The 22695-nt window shown below is 36.7% G+C and overlaps 1 protein-coding gene across 4 annotated transcripts in view; it reads right to left on the bottom strand.

Annotated features, from left to right (window-relative positions):
* Positions 1-3586: 3586 nt before the first annotated feature.
* The window catches only part of LOC126849826 (protein prickle), a 147123-nt gene continuing 128014 nt past the window's right edge, over positions 3587-22695 (bottom strand). For 3 of the 4 annotated variants that reach the window (XM_050592115.1, XM_050592132.1, XM_050592123.1), the window contains 6 exons: positions 15750-16056; positions 10532-11068; positions 6471-6790; positions 5039-5359; positions 4296-4723; positions 3587-4185 (listed from right to left, as the gene is read on the bottom strand). In XM_050592115.1, coding sequence (XP_050448072.1) covers positions 3932-4185; positions 4296-4723; positions 5039-5359; positions 6471-6790; positions 10532-11068; positions 15750-16056 — 2167 coding nt within the window. In that variant the 3' untranslated portion in view covers positions 3587-3931. Of the gene's footprint in view, positions 4186-4295; positions 4724-5038; positions 5360-6470; positions 6791-10531; positions 11069-15749; positions 16057-18757; positions 21089-22695 lie in introns of those variants that run through there. The other variant, XM_050592107.1, reaches the window with a different exon arrangement.

Below are 22695 nucleotides of genomic sequence, written 5' to 3'. Positions count from 1 at the left end.
ACTAAATAATGACGAAAGAATTATTGAGAATAAAAATCGAAATCAATACAGTTTTTTCCAAAATTATCATTTCATAATTCACGAATGACGAAAAATCTGAAAAATATACTTCGACAATTATAAAATCCATTATAAATTAATTAAATCGCGTTAAAAAAAACAATCGTTTATACAGGGTATTTAAAAAAAAAGAATAAAATATTTTAAGGGAATATATATTTACTCTAAAAAACAAATAGAAAAGTCTTAATAAACATAGGTCAGTAAATGAGCCCATTTCAGAGATATTTTCATTTTTTTTTTTTTTTTAATATTATTTTTTCTATATTTTTACAATTTTTATTTTTTATTCGAAATTTTTATTTTTGTTATAATTTATATAAAAAAATAACTCAGTTGATGTTTAATCTGATCTTATTAAAGAAGATGCTTAAAACCTCTTTCCATGTCTGTGCAAACTCTGCGTCTCCGCAAAAGAGAATCTCGTGCTTTTTTCAAACACCACTTCATTAAGAGTTTTTAACTTATTTTAGAGGCATACTAAATCCCCTTAAAATATTTGACCCTCTTTTAAACACCCGATATAAACCTCTTTTGGAAAATACGAAAAAAGAGTCGCGTAATATCAAGAGATGACATACTACTACGACAGAACGTATACTGTCAAAAGCAAATAGCCGCGAGTCATGTTCTCGATCGACGAGGAATTTCGTCGACAGGACACAGTGGAGCGGACGCACGGACGAGAAGGAAAGAGACAAGACTCCACTCGCTTACACCTGTGTCGTCCGAAGACACCCGCGGCTAAAACGCGTACGAGAGGCTTTCTCCTGTGCGCGGCACGGAATGCGGCCTCTCCCTCGGTCGGCCTCGAGAAGAAGTCACGAAGGCACGTCGTCCTTCCTATCCACCGTCTCCTCTTCCTTCCCCTTAGCTACCTCGTAGCCTGAGTTCCAGGCCGATCGCGTCTCGCTCGCTGATCATAACGACTGCGCCGCATTACGTGTCATCGATCAATCGGCGAATACGCCAGGTAGAATAAGGCGAATCTGATACGTGTAGCGTTGCCATCCATCAGACGTAACGAGAAGCTTGCCTATCTTGTCGCGGTGAACGTGAATAGAGATTGTAGCAAATCTTTATATTTTTATGCGCACGGAAGCTCGTAGAACCTCGTGATAGAATCTTTCCGATGGTATAAAATAAGAAGAGCTAATCCTTGTATTGAGAAAATACGACTGAAAGGATACTGCAATCTTCAAACGTTATATAATTTATCTAACGTATTAATTTTTCTCAGTTTTAAATTTTCGTAATTTTTAATACGTCTAACTGTACGTTCTTCGTTCTTGGATGAATTTGAATTCAGATAGGCATTGCCAAATTTTGCTGCAAAAGAATCGAGATAACGTTTACTCGATACCATTTCTCCGATAAATTACAAAATTGTGTAGCAAGATTAAAAACGTAACGATACAGAGAAAGAAAGGGAGGGAGAAGAGAGAAGCGCATTTTTTTTTTTTCGGATGTGTAATTATATCGCGTAGCTACCGCCTCGGAAATCACGTTTCGCACGCGATAGTTGCATAATCATGGCCCAGTTCGCGCGCACACGTAGAGCGATGCCAATTTTCGCGCAGTGCGAAAAGAAAGGCGTGTCCAATTATATTCCCCGATGGAGGTGTTCGGCGTGGCCTCCCCCCGAGGCTGATTCTCCTCATGATCGCGCCCATACTTCCTGCATATATATATTTCTAGCTGCGCTCATGCGTAAGAAAAAGTTCTCTTCATTGCCGAACAGCCATTATTTTGATATCAAATTACTTTGTTTTTTTTCCGGCACGCGATGTTTAATTGCACATGATCCGATTCGCATTCTAGTTCTGCCGTTCACTCACTGTTATTGTCCATTTTTTTTTTTCTTAAATCTCGTCTCTTGTTTGTACTATATCATAATCATGTGAGATTTGTATACAAAAGTGATTAGTAGTCTTTATAGAGCTTCTTTCATATATTATGTGTGCTCTATTATGCGTCATCACAAGATGATATTTTAATATATACATATATCAAAATCATGATATTGCAAGGAAAAACTTACTTATTTGTGGTAATGAAGAATCCTTAAATTATAGTCGTTCACTTTGTCTTCGCCTTAATCCTTAATCAAGATGGCCATTTATTGAAAAATGTAAATTTTGGTAGAATACCTTCTCTCTGTCACCTCCATAATCTCAACTGTTTTGAATATCCTCATTACGATACCGTTATCTTCATTTGTAAAGCAATGAATATTGAAAGTAGCATCAAATAATTCAATATTTAAATATATCTCGTTGTTAATTGCGATGATCCAGTCTAAAAATATAAATAAAAATAATTAGAGAAATGCCATCTTTAAAGTTTAAAAAAAAAAAAAATTTTAAATACTACATCGATATGCAAGAAATAAATCATCATCCTAAAGAGAATTGATAGATAAAAGAATAAACGATCTCTCCTATTTAGACAAGACAAGCTCGTTACGTCTTAATCGAAGGCACTTGGCTTATCATATTCTATCTTAAATGTTTCTGTCATTCCAACACGCGAGACGGACATCATTCAAAATGTCGATTAAGCAATACGTTTAATGGCGTATGATTGTATGCTACGCGCGTATGCTAATGATGATCTTTCGAAAGATTCAAGATCAAAGAATAAAAAACTCAAAGGGCTAATAGCTAATCCGACGTGCTGTCAGATGCAACATCTTCCCCAGGAGCGTCTAATGTGGTCCTGTCAGATGAGAGAAAGCACGAATACTTTCATCGGAAAGCCGTGCCTCGTGACTGATTGTTTCTAAGAGGGGCTACTACTTTCGCTTTTTCCGCCACTCGACCGTATATATTCTAATTTTCACTCTTGTCTCGTTGCTTTTACTCTAGAGATTTCCATAACGCGCCCGTCTAAAAATGAAAGCGGCCAATCACAATTTGTTCGACTAGATCTGGTTGTTCTAAGCAGGCCGACGTTCTTTACGAATTCATTATCGCAGAAGTCCCACGAAGCGCAGCGGTTTCCGCATCGAAAATTTAAACATATAAATAATTATACATATATCGTTTCCAATGTATCAATTAGAAAATATTTATCTTTCGTTAATTAAAATATTATGATTGAACGATTATTCAATCTTATGAAAGTAACGCAAGAAATAAAATCATGAAACTAATTAATTAGTAACGCATAACAACACAAATTGCATTAGGAAAAATTAATTAACGAAATGAACTATCCACAGCAAATATTTCGCTTTATATTTTATCCGTGTTATCTTAAGATTTTCGCGGAAAATTATCTTAAACGAAAGCGATTATCGAAATCGTTTATCGGAAAAATGATAAAACATCGAAATGATGTAATTTCGAGAGGATAATAGCGTATAATCAAAAGGTATACTCACGCTAAACAGCTTGGATCTTGCAAATGATCGATTGCGAAGAAAAAACATGAGCTATTACAGCGTCCAATATAACTGCGCATATTTTCGTATCGTAGCGGGTAATATTGGCGGGTAATATTATAATAGTAGAAACAAGCAGAATTATTTTGTGTCGTCATTATTATTATCAAATACATTAATGGGGTATTAAAAATAGAGGGACGGGCGTCCGCTGGAACGTGGCGGCGCGCGGCGATCGTCCCGGAAGAGAGCTTGCGATATTTACATAAATTAAATGAGTATTGTTTTCACGTTGTCACGCACACGTGATCCACGCAGTAAGCATCACGCGTGCGTACGAAACATGTCACAGGAAGATATTGAAAAGCGCGTCAAGTCTTTGTAGGAATTCTTCTTCTGGTATCGTTCCTCTCGTTTTTTCCCCCCAAATGATGATCACGAGGACGACACGACATTAAAATTCGTGAAGCATGGAAGAAGGAGTCATCAAGACACGACGCACTTTTCAGTGTCCCTCTGAGCTTGATTCGATGACGATGAAGACACGGGCGCGCGTTTTCGTGCGCACGCCACTGCATCATTCGGCACATAAGAGATTCTAACACCGCCGTAAGCTCGTCGAGGTGGCAGCACGTATGCCGCGGCCTCGTCCGAACTGCTAGACGAACTGCACGTCGAGCAGCAGCTCTCGGCATCATCATCCTCACCGTCTATCCTTGACCTAGACGTGCCAGCTGTCCCTGCAAACATATGTTGAATGAAAATAGTGCCTTTTTTTCAATTATAAATGTCAAAGTAAAATGATATTCCTCTTCAAATTCCTTTTCTACAGAATAAAGATTTTACATACCCCATGTAGAGGTGCTGGCGACTTCGTCAGGTTGTAGACTCCTCGATCGAGACACATTTGTTCTCGACAACGACATGGGCGGCGGTGAGGGCGACGATGATGAGTTTCGGTCGTTCATCGGCGAGAGAGGGATGCGCGACGTTGCCCCGTGATCGTTGACATCCAGATCCCCCTGGAATCGCACGCGTCGCGACGTCGGCGTCGGTGGATCCGTCTGGCTGGCTCCGATCCCGGGGCTGACCGGAGACATCGCTGACTCTTGCGCCAATACGCCGGCGGACGTCGCACCGGCGGTCGATGTCGACGCTGCAACCGATGCTCCCGAGGACGGCCGCGGGGGTGGCGGCAGTTCCGGCATACTCGACGCGTGGGAAGGTGAGCAATTCTGGATGCATCTGAGAGGTTCTCGATCCCGCGCTTGCATCAACCTACAACGAAATTATGATCTGCATCTTTAACGTATCCCTTGAAAACAAAAACCAGCCTAATATGTATGTGTTTATTATATTTTCAATTTCTAAATTAATTAATTAATTTCCCCGATATATATATATATATATATATATATATATATATATATATATATATCTTACTTGCCACGTTTAAACCTGATATGTTTACGCTTTTAGTTTTTGAGCATATTTTATATATTATTCACATTTTATTTAGAAATGTTCACAATCATAAAAATTCGAATTTAAGTCGCTAATAGCTCGTCAATAAATTCTTTAATAATAAAATACCTTCCCAACTCGCTGCGATTTTCCTCAGGATGAGAACTTCGTTCCTGTAGCAGTCTCTCGAGATTTCGTTCCAGTAATACCCTGTCAAGGCCACTGGGCCTGGAACCACTAGAGGGAATTCCTTCTGCGATAAACTCGGGACTAAGGATATTTTGGGTGGGTGTCGTCGCTAAGGAAGCGGAAACTTGTTGATGCCTTCTGGTCATCCGAGGTGAGTTTCTAGGAGATCCAAGGGTATGCCTCGAGCCTGGAGGAAGCGGAGGAGGTGGCGGTGGACTCGACGAACCTTCGCTCGTGGCCACCGTTTGCCTTCTACCGCTCCTGTGTGATGAAGAATATTAGATATTTTATTCATCATATAATTTGTTAAAGAGAAAAAAAATTACATGAAAAAAAATTAAGTTACGATATTTAATATTTAAAAATATTTTGAGTTATATTATCTTGAATGTGTGATTTAATTTTAATAGAGAAAATATATTCTCCATCTCTTTTGTATTTTGAAGTTAATTATGCTGTTAGTTTATCGAAAGAGATAAAAATAGCTTTCTCTAAGATCCTTATCTCGTCAAGTAATTAACATGTGAAATGTCGCTAATTATTTGGATTTCTGGATTCTGGACATTCTGGATTTAAATAATGCTTACATTTAGCCGACACGCTAAAAGCACACGACAATTAAAAGCATAATAAATTTTAGATTCGAGATTAGAATCGCCTCGTACACGTTTCTTAAACGACGTCGTTATGTATATAAGCTGAATTTAAAGTCAATCATGCAAGGTATCAATGTATAGGTGACGCATTAACAAGCTAAGCATAAATGATTCAACGCTTTGTTAAATTACATCAGCGATAATGTGCCATCTCGAAAATATCATCTACAAAATAGATTATCATTGATATACCTTTTAATGGGATTTGCCATTTTAAGTACTTTATTAAAGGCAATCAGGAACAAACTATATCTTAATAATTAAAACAATATCGACTCGTTTGTTAAACCTCTTGGATTTATTTAAAATATTTAAATTTTATTAAATTATATGTGACGGAAAGAGTTATTATTTAAATATATATTGTGTATTTTCGTGGCTCTTTAACGTTAGCTCGAGTCAGGAGACTCCGTGTCTTTTTCTAGCTCTGCGCTTTAATAAGTTGGATGGTTTCATTTTTAGTAAAATTTATCGCCACCGTAATAATTTCTCGCAGTTGCACTTCGTGAAAGTCTCGGCGCGCTCGTGTAATCACGTTCTTAACCAGCAATAATTTTTGCCGCACGAATCCGCGCGACCCCCGCCCCCCCCCCACCCCACCCCTCACCCCGCGATCGTCGGGTTTATGGCCGGTGGTAGAACAATGAAAGCAGCCCCCCGTGACATCGTGCGAGACGAGGAGGTGGTATGCGAAATAACGACGTCGAGTGTATTACCTGAGGAAGGACGGTGGGGGCGGTGGCGGGCCGGCGGAGGAGTCGCTCGGTGTCGTCGGCGGTTCTCCCTTGCTGCACGCTATGCTGCAGTAAATGGCACCACGTCGCGGCAGGAACGGCCGACCTAGGAGGGAGGCGCGGCAAGTAGCGCAGCAGAAGCAGGCCTCGGTCGCGTGCCAGTGCTGACCCTCGTGCGACATTTGGCCCTGGTCGACGCCGATCGGCTCGCCGCAGCTGTCGCAATATTCCGCGAAGGAGGCGTCGAAGCACCTGAGACAGTACGGCCGACCTTCCCGCATCACGTATCGTTGACCGCCGAGCTGCGAGCGGAAGAGAAATAAATTTATCGTGAAAGATGGAGGGGAGAGGGAGAGGGGGAGAGAAAAAGAGAGAGGCGGTAAATCCCGGTCGAAAGATAAAAAAATATACTTTACGAGCATGGGATATATTTTATATAAAATATATAGAAATATAGCAAGATATTATTTTCGCGACCTCTCAATTTGATAGGCCATTTTCGTAAGATTTTTTTATCAGAAGAAGAATGCCGCAAAGCGCAATACGCTACGATTCATAATTTTTGAGATATCGATTTTTAAAAGTAATTACAGCAATATTTTTCGTCACAACAATTGATGATAATTTTCTGACACCATGTATGTTTTATAAAATCTATTCGTAGCAAATTCATTTATTTATGTGTAGAAAAATCAATAGGCTGGGCCTCTCTCCCTGCACCTTTACCCCGAGAAAAAAAAAAAAAAAACTAATCTAATCCATCTCATGTCTGAAGAGCGAATTTTTACTTTACATATTACCATTATTATTTATTATTCATCACTTTACTTATTATTCTATATATATGTGTTCATTTATTGCGATGCAAAAATTTTGAAATCTCGATGTTTTTTTAAAAAAAAATTTAATTCGTTTCAAAAATTTTAATATATTTAAAACAAAATTAAAATTTATTATATTAAAATATTTGATGAAAAATCCTATTAAAATAGCTTCTTGCCCAAAATTTTAAAATCTCAACATATTTTTCCTCAAAAAATTTAAATTTTAAAATATTAATATTTCTAAAACTATTGATCGTAATTTGCAGCATTCTTTTTCTCAGTAAAAAAATCTATCAAATATACCCATCAATGCATCTATCAAATTGAGGGGTCTCGGAAATAACATTCTCCTTGAATTTTGAATAAATAATTATTTACCCTACATTTTATACATTTTTTTTTTATATCTCGGATGATTTAAAATTTTCGAAGATTATCAATTTTAGAATTAAAAAGCATAAAATTTAAAATTAATAAAAAAACAAGAATGTTATAAGATATGTTATAATAAAAAAATAGCAAGGCATGATTTCGAAGAATATAGAAAGAGTTATAAAATATCTCAAAGAAATAAGCATAGCTTTAGTGATAATACTAGTATACCGGTGACCGGTTATTCTATTGAAGCATGTATTCTACATACAGCGGCAATCTGATAAAGGTTCTTACAGACTTCTCGCTTCAAATGTACGTTTCTGATATATCGCAAACGTACACTAAAAATAAATTTTAAAAATAAATAAATTTTATAAATAATTTTAAACATATTAATTTCCTAACTTTATCATATTTCACCATAAATAAAATTTTAAATTAATTAATTTTTTTACTTATAAATATATAATTTTAATTAATTATTATAAATTTATTTTTATCTCAAGTTTAACTGCAATTGCTGGCACTTTAATTTATTAATAATTAAATTTAAATTTCTATTATTAATTTTCATTAATTTAATTATTTTAAATATTAAATATTAATTTTAAAATTATTTAAATTTTATAAATATACAAAAATTTATTTATATTTTAAATTAAATAATAACTTAAAAAAAAATTTATTTTATCAACTAAATCTAATTCATACTTATTTAATTATTTTTATATCATAATTATCAATTTTTTATTATTAAATTTTTTCCCCAAAGAAATACATTTATATACTTATTTATAACACTCATTAAATAAATAATCTACTATCACTATATTCTTCAATGCTTTCAACGGGAAAATAATTCTCATTCTATCGTATATTATTAATATAAAATAAAAAAAAAGTCACATCGAGTAGATTTAAATACAAAGGACTTTACTCTTTCTTGGAATTTTTCTCAAGTTTCCTCTACGTATGATATGCACATATATATTCATCGGTTCACACTACAGCAAACACCCGATATAATGGGAGTAAGGCGGAAAGCGCGTTGCTTCTGTACGTCCGAGAGCGACGTTATCTAACTCGGAAGACGTACCCAGAAGATAGAGTCAGCTGGCGCGGGATTATGAATTGCTACGCGGTTGTAAATTTGATAACGACGTAATCATTAAATCCACGGCGTACGATATCCCCGATAGTACAAGCGTGCAAGTATACCGCTAGACTCGAGAATCGATGCCGACGAAGAGAATTTCGTTCTCTTTATAAAATAGCCGAATATATTTTTATGTCATCTCATATTTGCAAATATCTCATAATTAACGCGTAATTAGTTACAAGAAAATTTAATAAGAAAAATTAGCACACTTTTTAGTCCACATGTAAAGAAAAATTTTTTTCTCTGTTCAAGTTATAAAGATCATCTGTGTTTTTGTAAATGGAACCCCCTATTTTTTATTGCATATTCTTATAGACCTTCTGGAGACTTTGCATATACAAAAATAGGGCATTAAAAAAAAACAATGGCCTTCATAACTTGAAAAGGTTACAAGCAAAAACATTTGTTTACATGCGCTTTATTGCGGACTAAAAACTGTACTAATTTCTCTTATTAAATTTCTTTGTAACTTCAATCAATTTGTGAAATATTTGCTCCGACATTTATAAACCGACACCAAGAATGTTTCACAGAATGTCAGGTCAATGAAACTTCAGGATCTTATAGAAAATTGAATTTGAAACAAAAAAAAATCCTGTAAGCATAGGTTCGGAAACACGCTTTGTTAAAAAGTTATAACTAATAAACTCTCTCTAAACAATTAGTTATTAAAATTTTAAGTACTTAAGTAATTAGTTTTAAGTATTTAAATATTATTCTATAAATAATTAGTTATGATCAATAAGAACATTTCTATGTTTGCATTTGCAATGTTTGCACTGTGAATATAATATTTACACAAAGGCTATCGAAAGGTGATTTTTTTCAAGTTCCTGCTTTTTTCGTTATTTTGAGCTTATTTTCTTTTGAACGCCTCATCAGAATTAAATGAAATTGATGTAATTTAATTTGTCATTTAATTACCCATCAGATTTATTTCGTTATTTTTTTCAAATGAATGAAAGGTTTTAAAATTATTTTTAAAAAATATTCAAAAAACATGACTTTTCGAAGTTTATTAGCTATAATTTTTTAACAAAACGTTTCGGGATTTTTGTTTATAGGAAATTTTTTGTTCCAAGTTCAATTTCCTATAAAACTCTGAAGTTTCATTCACCCAGAACACTGTATATTTATTATTCGAACACAATTTAAAGAATTAATTTGGAAAATTATGAGAAAATTATTAGACTTTTCGGATTTTCATGTAACTGCGTTTTTTTTTTTTAAGAAAGTAAAAACAAAATAAAAATTTGCTTTATCGAAAAAGCATTCTAAAAACGCATATTTATCTATAATCTATATATTTATTGCGCATATTCCGTGCATACATGCATATTTGCATATTTTGTATATATATATATATATTTGTACAGATTTTATATATTTGAAAACAATTTTATGTATCTGATATTATTTGGTATTAAGTTTGCTTTGAAAAATAAGTTTCTGCATAAAAATCCGAGGTCTAATTATGATCTTGAGCAAAACTCAAGTTCTTCTCTTATCTTATCTCGAAAGCAAAAGTATATAATTCTAATATCGATTTGTCCTTTTACTCCAAGAAAAACACATCTTTCGCTTCAAATCTCGAGCGTCATCATAATCATCATCATCAACATCATCATCATCATCATCATCATCATCATCATCATCATCGTCGTCATCATCATCGCCATTCCTACCTGTCGATCGCATTCGAGGCAAGCAAAGTGGCGCATGTGCCACGCTCTACCCTCCGCCTCGGTGCACTCATCGGCAAGGATGATCTCGTCGCAGGCGCAGCATCGAGGCTTGAGGGTCTCGGCGTGGTGGCGGCCGCAGTAAAGCCTGCCGTCCCGCCAGAAGTAGATAAGATCGACCAGCAACTGTCGGCACACGCAGCAGACAAAACAGGCGGGATGCCAGAGCGCGGCCGGTCCGGCCCGACTGGCCGCCACGGCCATCTCGCCGGCCGCGATCGCGCGTCCGCACTCGCGGCATCCCGCCCCATGCGGACGCTCCAGCTGACTCGCGTGCCCGCGTCCTAGGGCCTCGCGCTTCCGCTGCGCCGCGAACACGCGCAACTCGCGCTTCTCCTCCTCGGTCAGACCGCTGCAGTAACGCGCCTCGTTGTCGTGGGGCGGTAGCTGCTGCAGCAACTGCTTCACCCGCTCGCGCTCGCCGGCGCTACCCGCGTACGGGATTTTGTCCTCCGGCAGCGCGCTGAAGTACAGATGCACCTGCGGAAGCACAAAGAGCGCCCATTAGTCGGAATTAGGTAGTTGGAAAATTTGTGTTAATTTAACATACTATACGTCACATGTGTCTCAAACGGTGCACGTAAATTTTTGTGTTAATTTAATGTAATATGGATGTTAAATGGTGACACTATGTTAGTATTTCAATACAAAATAAATGCATACTTTATTGTAATTTGAAAAAAATTTTGTAAAATTAGCATTTTTAATGATAAAATTAAATTAGAAAAAAAATTATTGATGGTTTGTAATCATTTTCATTCCTATTACAGAATAAAACCAATATTTTTTATTTGTAAATTTTAAATAAATGCTGCCATTAATAAAGGCCGTCACACACAAAATTTCGTAAAAATGTAATTAGAAAATTGACTAATCCCAATCGAATATTGGATTCTCCGTAAGCCTTCCACTTTTACGAAATTTATTTGATGCCTTATAATATGGAACATATCTATTGTATAAAATTAAAAATATGTGTACATTATATTATTTTTATATCTTTTTTTATTGATTTCAATAATTTAACATTTGAGTTCAATTAACACAATAGTAATATGTTAAATTAACACGTGAATGTGTTAAGTATTTATACAAAAATTTTAACTGACAAATTTTTTTAACAAAAGAAAATATAAATTTTCCTATTGTGGATACAAAATGAATGCAAATTTCTCAGTAATTTGAAATAAATTTTGTGTAAAATAAACATATTTTTAATGATAAAATTAACTTGAAAAAATTATTGACGATCTGCAGTTATTCTCATTTCTATTGTAAAATAAAATAAACATTTTTTTCTATAAATTTTAACAAATAAATCCTGTCACTAATAATACAGAACATATCTATTGTGTAAAACTAAAATTATTATATTATTTTTATACTTTTTACAGTTGTTTCAATAATTTAACATTTGAGTTTAATTTACGTAACAGCAATATGTTAAATTAACACGTGAATGTGTTAAGTATTTATACAAAAATTTTAACTGACAAATTTTTTTAACAAAAAAAAAAAAATATAAATTTTCCTATTGTGGATACAAAATAAATGCAAATTTCTCAATAATTTGAAATAAATTTTGTGTAAAATAAACATATTTTTAATGATAAAATTAACTTGAAAAAATTATTGACGATCTGCAGTTATTCTCATTTCTATTGTAAAATAAAATAAACATTTTTTTCTATAAATTTTAACAAATAAATCCTGTCACTAATAATACAGAATATATCTATTGTGTAAAACTAAAATTATTATATTATTTTTATACTTTTTACAGTTGTTTCAATAATTTAACATTTGAGTTTAATTTACGTAACAGCAATATGCTAAATTAACACGTGAATGTATTAAGTATTTATACAAAAATTTTAACTGACAAATTTTTTAACAAAAGAAAATATAAATTTTCCTATTGTGGATACAAAATAAATGCAAATTTCTCAATAATTTGAAATAAATTTTGTGTAAAATAAACATATTTTTAATGATAAAATTAACTTGAAAAAATTATTGACGATCTGCAGTTATTCTCATTTCTATTGTAAAATAAAATAAACATTTTTTTCTATAAATTTTAACAAATAAATCCTGTCACTAATAATACAGAATATATCTATTGTGTAAAACTAAAATTATAATATTATTTTTATACTTTTTACAGTTGTTTCAATAATTTAACATTTAATTTACGTAACAGCAATATGTTAAATTAACACATTCGTGTGTTAAGTATTTAATACAAAATTTTTATATTAACCGGCATATTTTTTAACAAGAGAACATTTCAATTTTTCAACTGTACGATTGGATCCATAGGGAAATGAAGGCGTTAAAGATATATATATATATAAAGCATGTTTCGGATATCCCGCTAGTATGAAATCATCCGTGAATAATGATGTAAGCTTATCGCGAGAAAATTACTCTACAGCTTAGTGGTTACTTTACATCGAGCGTGTGACTTTGCCATACTATGTATGTTACCAAGATTTTCTAACGGTTTTCGTAGTGCCTACACACATGTTGCGTCATTTCTCAAAAAAAGTAATAGATATTTTTCTTTTAAGATATTTAATATTAACATGTTCCCTGCCGGCTCGTTTTTTCCTGACTTTTCGTTTACTTCATGTTGATCTATGCATTATACGCAGTTGAGAACAATAATTTTGCTTTATGTCTGTCTCAATACATAATTTTATAAAACATTTTATAATAATGTTACACTATTGCATTATTTACATTATCACACATTTTACATTATTTTATAGCAAAAATATCAAATGGTTTAAAGGGAAAATTTAGCGTGAGACTGTGATGCACGCTGATAGAAAATATGTTAATTTTATAAAAAAATTATAATTGCGATAACAAAATCTACATCTGCAGGATTCATTTATCCTTATGAAAAAAGGACTTTCAAAGGTCACTCTTATATATGCGTGTATCGATTATTAACAGCCGCTGACAACCGAAGCTACCAAACTGATAGTATTTATTAATTTTCTGTCCCTTTATAGATCGCATCATCGATACGGAATGAAAGAATTTAGTGTCAACCGCGACGTTAAACGATGGTCATTGAAATCTGCCCCGCAAATTTAGATAAGTATCGGGATGAGCACTGTCAATATACCGAGTGGCGAAAGAAAAACATTGACGAATGCGTTTATATTACTGCGACCGTAAACCTGCTACGGCGAGTCCACGCGATTCGCTGAAGGCAATAAAAAGGGCACGATAAAAAAGGGTTTCAACAAGCAGTTTCATCGAGGGACGACTGTCAACGCGAATATTTCCTAGTAAGAATGTTCGCCTGGAAAGCGAAACCGCGCACGCACGTTCAATAATCATCGGAATTCGCGCGTAATCGAGTTTCATCGCACGATCTAGCGGTAAATCTCTCCGTGTGTCATCGGCTCACGTGCCGATTTACACAAGTGACGAAGAGTAGTGCTCTCGTGATTCGTTTCGCCGTTAAACATCACGCTCTTCTATTCTGTGTCAATCGCACAAAAGGCAGGACACTTTTGGAAAGATTCTCGATTGCGCGATATAAATTATCAATTAATGAGAAAATAATACAATGATATAAGAATATCGATGGAGAAAGGTGAATATCTTTCGATTTGTATACACTGCAATTGCACATAAGTGCAATCGCTTCAAGTGTAGTATTCTCACGCACTCTTTGTCATTTTCGAGGCATCGTTCGCGCGAAAACGCAAATTGACGCAATGGTTGTGCGGCGGGGGCTTAAAAGCGCGAAAAGCTTGTTGCGCGGGATTATCGTCCCCTTGCCGAGAACGCCAAGTCATAATATATAATACGCGTTAGACGTAATGACACTTAAAATGAGTAAAGAAAACGAACGCTGCTGGGACAGGCTGCGAACGGGGCGCAAAAGTAAGAAATAAAAGCGAGAGGGACAAGAGAGGACGAAGAAGAAGAAGAAGAAGAAGAAGAGAAGCGATGGGATTTGCACGCATCGCGTCTCGAATCGCGAAATAAACGACGGATGTTCACGCAAAAGCCGGCTCGCAGAGTTCCGAAAGAAAGGGCAGCACTCTATTGCGTGCGAAACGCTCGCGCTTAAACCAATTAAAAAAGAAGGATGAGTGTAGTTTCTCTCGCAGAAGCCTCGAACGTAGTAAAAGTGATCCGATTGTACGCTATCGTGCGTTTAATTAAATCAAATGATAACAGTAATAGGCTCAGATTAACAATTAAGTGGGAAAACTGAGTATTAGTGCACCAACTTAGTATTTTTTAATTTTTGTAATAATTATTTATGTATTAAAAATGTACGTTTCAAACTGTTTTTTAGTCCATCTTCACCATATATATATATATATATATAGCTTATTTATATATATTTGCCACTTAATTAAATCAAATGACTTCATTTTTGACGTTTCGTAGAGACGTTCCAGCATGCGAGTGTCCTTTCAATCCTAGATTAAGATTAAAGAATGAAGCAAAAATATGATGATTTTGATAACGAAACATTGATAATTACAGAATTTTATTTTGGAAAAACTAGAAAAATTTATAAATTTATTTGCAGCAATACGAACTGATATAGTTTCAAAAGAAGATTCAAAGGAAAAAAATATAAATACGATATATGATTATATATAGTTAATACATTTTATATTCCCCGCATTTCTCCTCTTTCATGTCTTTTTTTTTTGGGGAATGAGCCCTTTGGATTGCGCTTTATCATCGGTGTCCGGCAAGAGCTTTCACCGACGCGCAATCTGATGACTCACTGCGCCGGCGTCGTTCACGATGGTAATCGTCGCGGCGATCGGGGGTCTGGGGGCCCGCTGTCGCTGTTACAGGTCCCCGACGAGACGAATTGCCTGGCATTGCGCGCGGGTGTCTCATCAAAAAGGCTTCATCTCTTTCCTCTTTAACAGTATATTACTCTCGATTTCCATCAATAATGTAAGTTCCCATAAAAAATCTTTGGCTTTACTCAGTTTTCTACTTGTCATTGTAACATAGTTTGGTTGGATGACAATCAATTTTCTATCTCGATTTAATTGGGGACGCTGGTGCTCACATTAATTGTTGAGAGACTTATAAAGTGTTTTATTCCGTTCCCGGAAAGTTTTTTTTTTTTTTTATTAAGAGAAAGCGAATTGTGTATTACCTGATCGGGCCTCAGCCCGGGCGGCACCCATGTGTACTCCTCGAGCGCACAGCCGCTGTCGTCGTCGCTCTGCGAGTGTCTCTGATGATGCTGCATCAGAGCCTCCTGCAACGCCAGACCGGGCGGCGCGGCTTGCACCGGGCTCTTGAACGGCTCCTGGTGTGGCGCGCCGCCGGCGCCGCTCGGGAACGCCATCGCCATCGCCATCGGCGGGCCCGGACCCAGGCCGAGTCCCGAAGGACTGCCCGCCTCCGTAGAAGCCCGCTGGTGCTCCTCTCGCGGGCACCTGCAACTTCTGCACACCTTCCTGTAAAAGAAAAAAAAAAAAAGATCATAAAATACGCTTTTTTATTGTTTCATTAATTAATGTCTAGATATTTCTTTAAATATTTTAGTGATGAATCGTCGTATTGTTTTTAAATTTTTTCTACAATAGTATAAGAAATTAAAACATGCATTTTTAAAAAAATTTTCTTAATTATTGAGAAAGGCGTCCAAAGATATTTATATAATGTCTTTTCGTTGTTATACGATGTTAAAGTCAGCTAATCAGCGCCTGCCTACAACAAAGAAGATGGACGATGGGGGTCGGAGTAGCGAGACGGCACCGGTGTGAAGTTAGCACCGCATTTTCAAAAATCAAAAGTTTTATAGAGAGTTCTATTTGCACCCCAAATAGTTCTATAGTTCGTGATAGGTTTTAGAAATAGTTTCGGCAAAAAACCTAAAAAAATTGCATTTTGAAAATACGAGACGGCTTTCTGCTGTAGACAGACGCTGATTAGCTAACTTTAACATCATATAACAACGAAAAGTATTATAACAAATTATATAAAATAATTTATATAATTATTTGTGCCATCATTGTTTTTTATTCCAAAAATTAATTTAATAGAAATTATCACACATGATATATAATAAATCTAATAATATACTTGGCTGAGATTCCAAGACAAATATATAAGGAAAATTCCTACAAAAGGATATTCATAGAATCTTGGAGTTTTTTTGGCTTTCTCACTCTATAGTTCTCTGAATTAAATTATAGGTCTACATTTTAGGATCTTCCTTATTAGAGTCTAGGATCTCTCCTCGCCTAATCATATAGACTTAAAATTTAAAATCTATCTAACCCGAAACGAGCTAACATTCCAGAATTTAGGATTAAAATTTAAAAGTTCTACGTAATCTATAAATATTTCTGCGTATACAGCATCTGTTATATTTCACGTGTGAAAATATAAGAGAAAATTGGATATAGTAACACGATGCACGACAAAATAAAAGGACGAATGATGAATTATTACAGCTAACCACCCGACAGCATCTTGTTCCTCGCTTGAATAAATCGATATGTTTCGATTTAAAATTTAATACTCCGAGCATGTAGGAGAATCGCGCGTGTTGTTCCACATGTTCTGGATCAGCGAGCGCTAAGTAGTTATCGAAACTTTCAAGCGAAGGCAATGTGGTACGTAAACTTTTATTATAATCAAGAAATGATTCTCATTTGATGCTGCTGTGCAGCACGATGCAAAAATGCCATTCTCCATGCAGCATGGAAGACTGAGACATTAAACGAGAAATTGCGTTCTAGATAATCTTATGTGAAAGTAGATAGAGTGATAAAAAGAAATGTGTGTGTATATGCGTGAGAGAGAGTATAGAAAACTAATCACCATTATACCATCATTTGATTCTAATATAAAAGTCTAATTATTATGCATGTGTAATACATACTTTGTTTTAGTATTTGATTGTTTTTAGTATACATACTTTATTTTTAATATTTCATTATGTACATAATTTTTTATCAAAAATAATTTTTCGTCACATTGTTAGTCTTTAGTATTAAATATCTTGGTGAACAAATTATTTGTTCATTTATAACTTGTATTAAAATATTCTAACAATTTAATGAATGAAATGTTATTGTTAATTTATCTCTGTAAAAATTAATTAACAAAGAAATTTTTACTTTTATTTGCACAAAATTTAAAATAAGATGAAAATTATGCAAATTAAAAACTTGCACATTGTTTCATCATAATTTTATTTTCTTCTCTTTATAATATCAGCAAAAATGTTTCGTAAAAAAAAAAAATAAATATTTAGCCCGACATCTCAAAAGTTAAAGCAACCACATTTTATTATTTTCATCAAACTTCAAAATTTCATAAAAAATGAACTCTTTCACCAATTCTCGTCAAATTCAATACCAACCATCCTTCAATGATATTCCATTCATGAAAAAATATTTAGCCCGATATCTTAAAATTTGTGAAAATTAGAGCGTGTACAGGCATTTATTGAAAAATTTAAAATTTTGTAAGAAATAAAACCTTTCACCAATTCTCATTAAATTCAGTACCAACCATCCTTTAATGATATTCTATTCATATGAAAATATTTAGATCAATATCTCAAAATTTGCGGAAGTTAGAGCAACACCCTTTTTTTAAAAAATTCAAAATTTTATAAAAAATGAACCTTTTCACCGATCCTAGCCAAATTTAATACCAACCATCCTTTAATGATACTCTATTCATTTAAAAAAAATTTAGCCCGATGTCTCAAAAATTGCGGAAATTAGAAGTTGTACAATGTACATTCAATGTGTATATATATATATATATATAAGGACAATTTTAAAAATTATAATTTTTCGATCTTTTGAAACATTCTAAACACATTGGCATAAAAAACTGAGAAAAAAAATTGGTCACGAAAACAAAGCTTCCTTTATGAGGAAACAAAAGATATGATAATATTGATGAAAAAAATTCTTAGTTGGAAATTTCAATTATCTAAACACATTCCATATATCAAATGTATACACACACTCAGTAATTCTCTTTTCACATCTATATAGATTTCAAAATAAATAATTGCTCCGTGTTTTCTTCAGATAATATATTTCCGTGACACGTTCGTTCTTGAATTATCGATGTTTATGTCTCGCAGAGAAGCATATCCTCCTCTCCATCGCTATAATAGCAGCAACTTACTCCGAACAATCGGCGACATCGTAAGCCGAATGCAGCGAACCGCAGTCGACTACGCGGCCGCATTCCGTGTCTGGCACGGCACGGCGATCGAAACTGGTCCCGTCGTCGTGATGCGCGCTCTTCAGAAACTCCACGCACTTCTCCGTCGGACTGGCACGCGACGTCGCTAATGCCGGGCAACCGACAACTGCGGCGACGACATCGTCGACAACGATGTCGTTCGCGGCGACGTTGCGATTTCTCAGAAACGCGTCGAGATAATGCTCATCAGTAGCAGTGATCGGCAGATCATAAACGATCCCGGACGTCGTCGCCCAGGGTGCGTCGATGCCACCGGATTCCCCCGCGACAACATCCCCGTCGCTCTGACTGTTCCTAGCATCGTTGTTCTTCCTTCCGTAAAGTTTGCGCAGATACGCCTCCTGGTGGCTTCTGGTCGCCCAGCAGCCGCCTTGCCACCATCGCTTCGAGCCGAGCAACGCCGTGTGTCTCCTCCGCGCCAAGCTCGACATGCCTCTTCTTCTTCTTGCACGACCGACGACGACAAGCGGGCAACAACATCCGGATCCGACCGACGACGATGGTGGTCGTTAAGATCGATTTCCACCGGCAGTTCTCTTCCTCCGTCCGCTTCTCCACAGTGTGTCTGCAGTGGCGGGGAGAGGAACCCAACGATAATAATCGTTGTGGCGAGACCTTCTAATCTAGGAAGCGCGCCGACGGGATCTTCTCTCCTTCGTTCTTTCCCTCCTCGGTATATTATATCCCTCTTGGCGGTCGCCGGTCGTCCTCTCGCAAAAGCTAATAAGGCGACGCTTCGGGGCACTGGAGGGTTTTTGTTCCCTCTGTAGAAACCCTTCTGCGAATAGTATAAGCGTATTAAATGTGTCCTCTCTCCGTGATATATGCTCTTGATTGCGTCTCTGGAGCTTGGAGACTTTCCGACTTTCTTGGAAGAGCTCGTGATAGCTCATCGAACAACATTCGTGTCTCTGGCGAACGAATTTCCGTGGTGACAACCACCCTCGAGTCTCTCTCGAGGAGGAGCTAATGAGAGATGAACGCACTCCAGCTTTTTCTCATCGTTCGTCTCAACATCAATTTAAACGGTCGATAGATACTAGAGACTGGCATATGAAGACTGGTATCGTATCTGGCACTCTATCTTTCCTCTCGCAATCTTCCTTTTTCCTCTTCCCGAGTACATTCTGTTCCGCGATTCCGCTCAAGTGTCTTCTCATTGGTCGCGATAATGAGGGAAACGATTACCACTCTTCGATTCCGCATTCGCGGACGCATCTCCCGCTATTTCTCTCCGTTATTTCGCGATGTCGATGATGTCTGTGTCGGTGCGTCTCCATGTACATTATTCTCTTCACATCGATATATAGAGGAAGTAAAAATCCTTTTTCGCCGAATGTAGCTGTCCTCGTGGAACAAGGGATGTCTCGAATCTGGAGTCGCGATTAAGTCACCTAGTGTCGGATGGTGCGAGAACGAAGGACTCAATTGCGTACACCATATCGACGTCTCGCATATGTCTCGCCGCCGGCAGGATCGGATTCATCGCGTTGCTCGTTCACCATTTCTCTCTGCATTGGCACGCGCGTTTGCAGAACACGAACGACTCGCAGACTCGATCTCGAGCAATAAGGAGACTGAGACGGAGACGCTACAAGGATACACGAAGAGGGAACGGATGATCGAGGAGAACAAGGCGGAAAGGGAGAGAGGATCGAGTGATTCGCTCCGACGAAAGCAGGAGGAGACGCAAGGATGGCGAAAGATGAAAAAAGAGAGACAGACAGGATGAGTAAGAGCGTATCGTCTTGGAGGGATGAGGGCCAATCTGTATGTATAACCGGTAGTACAGCACGAGGATTAACGTTTCAACGTGCGACACGCATGTGACGCGCGATACAAAGGCAATCGACCGGTGGGGCTGGATGATGCGATCTCCAACCAGTTGTCTCGGGACCGATCGCGCGGCTGACAGCCGCGATTCGCAAGATTCGCGACTCGCCTGTCAATGATCCCTCATGGTCATCGTTCGAGCGTCTTCTCGTCTCGGAGCAGCAGAAGAGAACATTACATAGATTCTCGACACTATTTTCGGAGCACTCGATGTTTCAGATCGCGATAATGACGAAACCCTCTTCGCGGTCCTTTCTATAATCGCGATAGCCAAGCGAAATTCGTCGGCGCCGTTGATCCGGCGGCATGATCACACACTAAAGAGAAATCGCGAGAAAATACGACGAATGAGCGGCGCGTTAAAGCCTTTTAGAAACGCGTCCCGTCCTTGGTTTCAACGCCGGCGCGGGGCGTGCTGAAGCCGAGCGGACACTGAAGCATACTCTGGGACTCAGCGGGCCCCGATGCGAGACAGGGGATTTGAAGGGGGCAGGCGGCAGCAAGGGCCCGCGAGCAAGGAGCGCGAGGAAGGAGGAACGAGGACGAGAGCGAGGGGAGAGAGAATCGTGTCGGTACGTGTAACTCCGACGTTACCAATACGCGCGCGATCCTCCCTCCCCTTCATCCTCTGCACCACGTGTCTCTCCTTCTCTGTCCCACGCGCGGGCCCCTCGATATATTTATATTCGTTTCTAATACGTGTAGCGTGTCGGGGCACGACGCCTCTCTCGCCGTGGGCCTCACCGTCGGAATACGCAGGGACCCGGTTCCGCGTGTGCGTGCGGGCCTCGGGCCCACTGTGAGTGAGCGAGCGTGCGATCCGAGGACGCTCTTGCTCTGCTCTGTTCTGTTCTTGCGAGAAGCGACTTCTTATTCGAGCGACGTCATCGTGAAAGACACGTCGCGCGTAAAACGTCTCGTTTCCTTCTGCCGCGATTAGATATCGCGCAGTCCAAAATAGGAATAAAAAAAATATTTCCTTGATGAGATGACAATCTCGTCGCAATAAGCTCCTTAATTGCTGCAGATGCCGAAGAATATTCGCGTCCTCATCAAGAAGATAAAACACCAATTGAGTTTATAGTAGATATAGAACTTATGATTAAACGAAACTGATAGCTCGACAGCTTCTTGCTTTTATTCTTTTAGATAAAGATGAATGCAAATGGAGTTATATCGTAATTTAGATGAGCTACTTTAAATATGACTTTACGTTTAAAATGGATTTCACATTTATGGACTTTATTTACATATCCTTATGTGAAATTTATAAATATATACATGGTAAGCATGCAAGATTCTTTCATTTTCAAAGACGCTTTTCTGATGAATTTTAGATCCGTTTAAAGACTTTTGCTGTTTCATCGAAGTCATGATTAGATCGAAATTGGTAAAAAATAGATTAATGTCCTTGTCGATCCTGTCTAGATATGTGGGCCCGACTAAAACGGAGCTTCTGTGTTGGGTACAAACACCATTAGTAGTAATGTTTAAGCCCCTTCTTAAGAATATCAACAAATAAAGATAAAGGTTGAGATTAGAACCTGACCACCCAAAGTGAGCATCCTATTTCTCTTCTCCGTTAAAAATGATTAGCGTCTGCTTTTACATAAGTCTTACCATTTCAACAGTATCTTATCTTTCACACTGAAGATAAATTCATTTATCTTCAAATTTAAATTAACATGTTGATTAAGCAATGTATAATGCATGAGAGAAGGTATATATGTACAATACTTGTAATTTTGGAATAAATTAAATGCTATTTTTACGTTGAAATGCTGTATCCTGTTTCTTTAGTGATAATTTTGAAAAGATATTTTTACATATCGATAATAAAAGATTAATAAATACTTTTTATAATGTACCATATTTAATTGTATTATATTATATCCTTTATATATAAAAGCCTTTAATGATAAAAATCTATTTATAATTTTATGTGTCGCATATCCTAATGCATGTGTCTGATATATATTTTATATATGTGTGTATTTTATCGTTTTAAAAATTTTCTATATTAA

This window comes from Cataglyphis hispanica, chromosome 1, assembly GCF_021464435.1.
Source record: "Cataglyphis hispanica isolate Lineage 1 chromosome 1, ULB_Chis1_1.0, whole genome shotgun sequence".
Classification (NCBI taxonomy): Eukaryota; Metazoa; Arthropoda; class Insecta; order Hymenoptera; family Formicidae; genus Cataglyphis; species Cataglyphis hispanica.
The sequence above is the reverse complement of the archived record's forward strand: the minus strand, read 5'-3'. Positions and strand labels throughout refer to the sequence as shown.